Source organism: Halyomorpha halys, unplaced genomic scaffold (genome assembly GCF_000696795.3).
Source record: "Halyomorpha halys isolate HHAL.00 unplaced genomic scaffold, Hhal_1.1 Scaffold831.1, whole genome shotgun sequence".
Taxonomy (NCBI): Eukaryota; Metazoa; Arthropoda; class Insecta; order Hemiptera; family Pentatomidae; genus Halyomorpha; species Halyomorpha halys.
Window position 1 is genome coordinate 153,832 of NW_027110085.1, and position 9,000 is coordinate 162,831.

Sequence of the window (9,000 nt, forward strand, 5' to 3'; positions counted from 1 at the left end):
TATATATATATAGATAAATATAAAAATAAACTTGGGACAAGGTCTCTTCAGAATAACATAAAATTAAAAGAAATCAAATTATATATGTGTATATTTAGTTGACCGTAAAGATTTAAATATAAGTAGATGGTCAGGGTAGCGGTCAAAAAAATTAGAACAAAGAGTTTAAAACTATTTTAATGTCCGACGTTTCGCCCCACTTTGCAGGGCTTCATCAGGGCTGTTCAAAGCAAACTGCTGAACAGCTTTTGCAGCTTTGAAACCAGTTGAGCAACTCAAGCAACGGTTCAACGGTTCACTTTGAACAGCTCTGATGAAGCCCTGCAAAGTGGGGCGAAACGTCGGACATTAAAATAGTTTTAAACTCTTTGTTCTTATTTTTTTGACCGCTACCCTGACCATCTACTTATATTTAAAAGAAATCAAATCTAACCAGAAACTACAAAATAAAAATAACTTAGTTTATATAATGTAAATATACGATATATAAATAAAAATAAAATAAATGTTTATTCTATATTAAAACTAAAAAAAAAATAATCGAGCTCTATTGGATTAATCAGTTATTACGGACTATACTGTGCGTCATAATTAGCCAAATTCTCTCCTTATAGATTTAAGAGAGAGAGAGAAAAAAAAAGCAGAAATTATTGATGTCGGTATCTCCAACGATAATAATATAAGCTCCGCTGTGGGGGAATCATTATTATGCTAAGAGAGACTCAAAGTCAGTTCTCCAAGGCCACAGCACGAAAAGGCAGAAAATTTTTAAATATTAAATTATTTGAAGGGGGTTGGACTTTTATGTCTCCCACCTCAGATACTCAACCCACAATAATGTGGAAAAACAGATAATTATAATTAATTACATAATCAATTCATATTTAAAAAAAAATGAAATTCTGAAAATTATTATATCTAATAATAAATAATTATAATAACCAATCGGCGATATTTGAAATAGGGTCAGAGATTTATGTCTGTTTTTTATAACATCCCTACTGATGATAATTTCTTTGTTTCATTTTTCAGCAAATAAATATAATTAAAATTTTATTCGATCAACAGGAAGTAAACCACTCGCCGTGAACCCATTGGACCCCTTGAGGATCCTGACGCTGAAGATCGACCAAGGTTCCGGACCGGTCAGTATCAAGTTGGAATTCAAGGATACCGACATCTCCGGATTAAGCACTTGTGTCCTCAAGACCTTAACGTAAGTCGCCCCTACTCTTCCTCCAATGGCTCAAAAATAGTATTTTAATTTTATTTGATGAAATTATGATTTCCACCTTAATTTGAGGCGATGAAGCCAAAATCTCCTATCAGTATAAAAAAATTCGATGTACTTTACGACATGACTTTCCAACAGTGATCGATAGTAATTAAGGAGGTAGTAATTTAGTGCCTCTTCACCTTTCTAACTCCATTTGTAGTGTATATTTTTTTTCTGAGAAACAAAAAGTTTTGTTCCAATAAAAGTTTAAGCTTCACTACTTTAGCGTTATGATTCACAACCTTTGCTGCTATTTTCAAAATCTTCAATTCATTTCCTGTAATATATAAACTTTTTTTAACAAGTGATGAAACTGAAAATATGAAAGAAATACCTCAAAACAAAAAAAATTCAAAAGTGCCTATTTCTCCTTGACGATTTTGAATTTTTTTTTTTTATATATGGCCAACTTAATTACCTTTAAAGTAATTATCCAACATCATTCCTATAGAGCCTATCTCATCTTACCTATAAAACATTCGCTCAAAACAGGTTGATGTCAAGGATCACAATAACAAAAATAATTAAATGGAATCTTATCTGCCCGGCCCCCGAAATCACACGATAGGATTATCAAACCTTTAAACCATTAACTAATAGGAAAAAATTACTTGTATGCAGCCATATTGTGAAATTACTCAGAACTAGAAATTAGAGAATCGGCCGAAGTACAAGGACGACGTCACAATCTCTCAAGGAGATCATTCCACCAAAAATAATTTAGTGGGAAATTTCCTCATTAAAAAAGATCGGGAAACCAGTCTATAGAAGAAAAAAAAAGATAAAAATAGAAGGGGTTTTCATGACAATCTGCACCGATTCATTAACAATGTACTTTTTTTAAATAAGTTGATTATTTATAATAGGATCTCATATGATTTTTTGGGTGATTTTCATAATTTTGGGCGCAATTGATCTCTTATCTTTATAAATTAATTTCAATAGGTCCGCTCGAGGAATTCAATACCTTTAAACTCTTCAAAGGAAAAATTATACTATTTTGGAAAAAATCGGTTGAAACGGTCCAGCAGATTTTTAGTCTATCGAGGAAAAGCCTGTCAATATGGCTAATAATATTACTATTTTACAGATGAAGTAATAACACAAAACGTTTATGTTTAGAAACAAAGACTGGAAGAGGTTAGAAGGAACTGGTACCTGTAAAACATTGGATGTCAATGGCAAGTACAAGATCGACGGAAAGATACTGGCGCTACCTATCCAAGGAGAAGGAGACTCTAAAGTGCATCTTGGTACGTAAAACATTAAAATAGTAATATTTCATAATACTATTATGACATATTTATTTTTTATCAAATAGTTAAAATTATGATTAAAAATCTTTATTTAAAGGTATAGATAGGAATTTCCTACACCATTTAATTATCAAAATAAAAAATAAATTCTTTTATATTTGCGACTTCTGAACCTGGCCTTCAATACCTTTCAATGACATCTCTTATAAAGATGTATCTATTATTTTTAAAATTTAGGCGATACTATTGCAAAATTCATCAAGTGCACAAAGTTTACTATTTGTACAATATTTATTTCTAAATATCTAGACCCTATAAATTTTATTATACTTAATTGTTACGTTTTTATGTAACATTTTATCGAATTATTAACATACATTTAACCTTTTCCTAAAATAGAGGATTGTCATCTATAATATATTTAAAAAAATTAGCAAATAGAGAAGGCTTAAATTACTGATAAGATTATCATAATAATTTCGTTGTTGCTCCTATAATAAAAAGTTCAAAAATTAAAGTAAATGATAAACTTGATTTCTTAGCACGTTGGGGCGAGGGTTTCAGAGAATCCAGAATGTTGTGAATTCGGTTCCCACCTGGGTCAGTCAATATTTATTTTATGGTTGCATTGATCTTCATTGGAAGGCTTGACCTAAAAAAAATAATTAAATAAAAAAGTAAAAGTAGTTGACAAAATTCGTTATTCTCAATTTTTGTAAAAATATATAACGCCAATGCAACAATTAATGATTATAAATTAGATATTGTGAAAGGGCAGATATCTGAAACCTTGATCATAAAAATAGAAATTGAAGTGTTTATTTACTTAGAAATAATTATTGTACAGCATTTTTTCCTAAAAATTATTAAATTTGCTAAGTATTTTTATGATTAAATATTTATAACTATATCGTAATTATCATAATAATAATTATAACATTAAGATAATAATAAGGGATACTCATTTAAAATTATTCAAGATAATAATAATAATAATAATAATATCCATTATTCATTTTGGAGCAAGTCTCTTAGTGAAAATTAAAGAAATTTAGAAAATATAAATAATGAAACATCATAAAATATCTCTAATAATAACAAATTGGGAAAAATAAGACAATAATTAACAAAAGAAAAAAAAAACAAATAATATTTATGTGTGTACAATGTTTAAATGAATATGAGTATTATAGACATCAAATTATGTTTAGAATTAAAAATATGAAAAATAAAATAAATAAATACTACTTAAACAAATATAATAAAACTATTAATCATATCATAAATCATGATGGTAACTATCTTATAACAAAATAAAATAAAAATAAAAACGAAATAAAGATCATTAACTGAAAAGAGCAATTAATTTTCGTAACCTTCTTTATTTTTATATTTGGTTAATACTTACGTACATATTATGTGTAAAATATATGTGTATGAGTGAGATATTGCCTATTAATCCCTTGTGGCATTATTACAGCAGTAAGAGGAATTATTCTTTATATACGTAATTAATTGAAATTAAAATTAAAGATATTGAATTTAAAAAACAGAAATAAAAAAACTCTTAATATTATATCATTTAACGTATTGTAAATCATAAGTAATCTTCTAATAATAATGAAATTAAAAAAAAAAAAATGTAAATTGAATATTTTTTATAAATACGATAAAGAAAAAAAAAGAATAAAAATGTGTACCGCTACAAACCATGAATGGATCAGGAATTCAGTTCTTCCTAAGGAACTAATGGTTCTTGAACAACGCGGTGCAAGGTTTGTTCTGGTTCACGTCCAACCACCAGATTTTCAACCCAGAAGGCCTCCTCCGAACGCACAGGGCTGACTCACGGCTACTGCATAACAGAATAAATAATAATATATTGTTTAAAAATAAATACGTTATTACGTTATAACTACGTTAAATTATTTTCTATGACTAACTAATTTACATATATATATATACAATAAGATAAAATGGCGGCCTTCGTTGTTGATGAGTCATGAACTAATTAAATAATGAAAAAATATTAAAGATTTTCATGTCGATCTCGACTGATTAATAGAACAATGCTATCTTTCAAAGAGCTGGCTCCCACAGGTCATTGAAAGATACGTTTTAGAGATTGAAATACTCATGCGATGCCTAGAGATTGAGTAATTAGTAGAAGGTCAGTGTTGTTTGTATTTCAGATTTTAAAAATAAAAGAAGATATTTTATTCTCTTTCGTCACTATAAAAAATCGTTGAGGTAACACGAATAATATATATTTCGTTAAATTTGTAATGTATTATATAGATGTATATTTTTTTATTTGGTATAAAGCTTATTCTAAAATTATTCTAAGTTCATGAGATTTTATTAGTTTTGTCTCTGCAAAATTTAAATTGTATTATAATATAACATATATATAACCTGATTAGTTAATTATAAAATAATTCGAATATAGTATGTTCCATATTTAGAATTAAAACCAATATTTTTATGGAATATATATACGTGTTCGTCCATGAACACTTTATTTGATGTAAAACTTACATCTGGAAACGGATATTCTATTGCCGGATTAAGTTTTTATTTTGTGAATGAAATGTCGTTGGGGAATAAAGGGATGGCGGAATTAAAGAGGTCATTGACTACTATGTTAGAGAGATCTGGGGCGAGAGAGTTTCTTATGGCTAGATCTGAGGTTTGAAGAAAGAAATTTCCTGAAAACTGAGATATCCGGATTTGCAACATAGTTCAAACGATTCAAAACATTGGGCTAAGCTAAGTGTGGTATGCGGTTCTATTGTAGTCGAGTTTTTGTCCGCAATTTGGAGTGCTTTATCGATGGAGATTTTGGTGAAGAGGCTTTCAGTGTCAAATAAAGTAAGAATGAAGTTAGCTGGAATTTTGAGGGATATTAAATCAAACCTCAGGTCTCGCCATGGGAACTCTCTCGCCCCAGATTTCTTTAACATTATTTTTATTATGTTTTCTATTCTCATTGTATTTGTAATTTTTTAAAATAAAATTAATTATGTTCCTTTATCACTGTTTTTCTTGAATAGTGGAACATCTGACAGAAAGTATTTTTTTATTTTGTGTTTGAGATATTCCATAAATTGTACCATAGATTAGAGTTGATTTTTAGCAACTTCAATAGCTTTATGAAAGTCTGTAAGATGACCTCAATAAAAGTAGTGACCGCAGTAAACGGTGCTATCTTTGGAATACGTCCAATTCTAAATCAAATCAAAACATTTTATTTCGTACGCGCCACTCAGCTACATATATTCCGGTAATGGGACTCAATAAAGGAATAAGACACATGCTTGTATTTAGAGTAGTGTATAGGCTTATGTTAAAAAGACAAACATTACAAGAGTGTCCAAACACTTCGAAAAATTCAACTCAATAGCAACGACAGACATTATTTTACGATATCAATTACTTAAAATAGAGATATAACTGAAAAGGTAATCCAAATGACCTCACATGATTTGATTAAGTATGTAAATGAATCTAGATGTAAATATTCTTCGTTAAGAATTTCTACTTTAAAAATATATATTTTTTGTAATATGAATGCGTTAGTAATCTAATACATAAATAATTCTCTGCAAAATATTAAAACAGATTTCTCGTTTCAGATGAAGTCAATGTAGTTGTCTCCGTGGACATAAAAGAAATCGATGGAAAGGATGGAAAGAAACATTTCTCAGCAGAATCTTTCAACTTTGTTATCACTCCGACCAAGCAGACCTTCAATTTTGAAAACTTGTTCAACGGAAACAAGGCCTTAGGTAAGTCTGAGGAAAAATATACATTTTTAAAAAAATATATAAATGAAATGAAATGAAAAATAGTTTTTATTCTGGAACTAGGTCCCTTAAGAACAATTAGAAAGGAAGTTTTAATTTTATAATAACATTTATATGCCATAACACACAATGTGTGGCCAAACTTAATTATAACATATATACATAGAGAAAAGTAGATTAATTATAAAACTGACTAAGTAAAAACAAAACATAAAAGTTAATTACAAAATATCTGTAATTTAATAATTGGTCAGATTGGTGAAGCAGAAGGTAGTGAAATATAAGGGATTTAAACGAGAAAAGGGTTGGTACATGCCGTATGTTAGAGGGAATGGAGTTCCAGAGATATGCAGCTCGGGTAAAAACCGATTTTTCAAAAGCAACAGTTCGGTTAGGTGGAGGGTAGATGTCAGATAAACGAAGACAAAATTATGACAAAAATAGGTGGTAATATATCATAGGTTGATTTATAGTAACATAGTACTGGAATATTCCAATATATTGTCTTAACTCATTAGCAACGATCTTGTCTTCTTCCTTACTACTAAAGGCGATGTGATTCGCTAAACTTTATGAAGAGTCAGGAGTTCAGTACTTTGTAAAGAACTACTCTTTTTTAAACGGTAATACAAGGAGGTGGTTTTCTTAAGATCACGCTGAGTGGACCCCAAAAGAGCTCCAGAAACCACTGGGTTGACTAAAGGCTATAGAATATATAATTATCTGCCACAGCTATATTCGAACCCGGGTCGTTGGGGGTTAATTATACAGTGCCTTACCTCTGCGCCACTCCCTCCTCTCCATACTAAAGGTAAGGTAATAAAAATAATTGGGAATACAATAGGAAATACAAAAGCTTTTTATTCATGCCCCTGTCCAGTGATGCAAGTCCAAACCCAAATCCATAAGATCAGTCTTACCGCGATTCCCCCTCATACGTTTCAGCCTACTCCTGGTACGGTTCAGTGTTTATTAACATTATAGAGATCCGTTTGTTACTAAGTCCTACAACCTTATACGCCGCAATAATATTACCTGAATTAAATTTACTGAATTCAGCATGGCATAACCTTCTAAATTCTCCGGTTAACACATCCTTCTCCCTTCCGAAACTTTTAGGCAAATTTTGTTTTCAAAAATCTTAAGAAGCTGATTGCACCCTGTTTCACATCCTTATAGAACAGACGGAACAACAATAGCTTTGTATTAATAATTTATAAGTTTTCGGATAGAAGGCGCGAGTTCCAAATTGAAAAATAATTTTAGAATTTTACATTCTAGTTAATGTAGACCCTGAATACTTAAACCTCTTTAGTCGTGATAGTGATAGTCAGAGCTAATTAATATTAATTAATGCAGTTTATCGATTTTAAACCTTATTTCAGAATGAATAAATAATTAGATCAATGATCATGAATTCATTGAATAATGATTTTTAGAAATAAATATATGCAGTTATTGGATTAAGATTATTTAATCGAATTATCATTTCATGAATAATAATTATTTTTTAATTAATCCTATTATTTAATTAATAATTACATTACTCAAAAGGAACCAAGGTCTAACTTCTTATTATTGCATTTTTTTTTACGTGCTATATTCTTCCTAATTGTTTTACGTGTTATTATTCTTTCTAATTGGGCGATTTTTTAAAATAAACCTATGGCAATTAAATTATCAATCACTTAAATTAATTTTAATTAACTATCCTTTTGTTTTTGAATTTGTATATTAGGGCCAATGTTTACACGAAAAAAGCTCAACAGCACAAATCGATGGTTCTGCATAAAATTAGTCGAAACAATTTTTTTTTTTATTTACATTTCCTGAAATTCCCAAGGAATTGCTATCTCTTTGTCAAACCGGTTTACGCGAGAACCGACTGGCCTTCTGTACCTTGAGTCTTTTAGCCAGAGTTTAACTTGTTGTTGAACCAGTTTAATTCATCAAGACGAATAAAAAAATTAGAAGGGATTTTCCATTTGAATTCTTGGGCAATACTCATATTTATTTCTAAAAACGATATTATTATTAAAATAATTTGATTCCTACTTGTCATGGATACGATATTTATTTATTAATGGTTCGTTCATAGCCATCCATAGCTAATTTTGTCCATCTTCGTACAGCGACTCAGTATGGATTTTAAGCAGGATAGTGAATGCTATCGCATCTTATAAGCTAATTATATAAATATAAACAATTATACCAAAACCAGTTGAATTAATGTTATTTAAAAATATTTTTTATTTTTCTATTAACAGTGAGGTGTCCCGTGAGCATTTATCTAATGGTAGACGACATACTTTTTTTAAATTTATATAATTGGATGTGGCAATGACAAAATTTTTACGATTACTTTCAAAGCAATTTGAAATTGTAAATATTAGTTCTTCCATTAGGGGCTAACTAATCAAGATTTCATAATATATCTTAGATCTTCTGGTCTCAGTTCATGATTTCAAATAAGAATGCGGGGGTGTCCAGGTGAGAAAAATGCCCAAATGAGAAAAAAAAGAAAAAAAAAAAAGTACTAGTGAGAGAAATGAATATGAAAATGATATGAGAAGAATAGATGAGAAGGTAAAAGAGGGAGTAACATAAGCAAGTGGCAATAACAACCTTAAAGGGTTAACAGAAGATAAAGAAAAATGTAAAA

General features: G+C 29.5%; 1 protein-coding gene across 1 annotated transcript in view; it reads left to right on the forward strand.

Annotated features, from left to right (window-relative positions):
- Positions 1 to 9,000, forward strand: part of LOC106686490 (protein takeout) — a 30,626-nt gene that overhangs the window by 18,859 nt on the left and 2,767 nt on the right. The window contains exons 3-5 of the mRNA XM_014429839.3: positions 1,069 to 1,216; positions 2,399 to 2,529; positions 6,168 to 6,320. Of these exons, the coding sequence (XP_014285325.1) occupies positions 1,069 to 1,216; positions 2,399 to 2,529; positions 6,168 to 6,320 (432 nt within the window). The remainder of the gene's footprint in view (positions 1 to 1,068; positions 1,217 to 2,398; positions 2,530 to 6,167; positions 6,321 to 9,000) is intronic.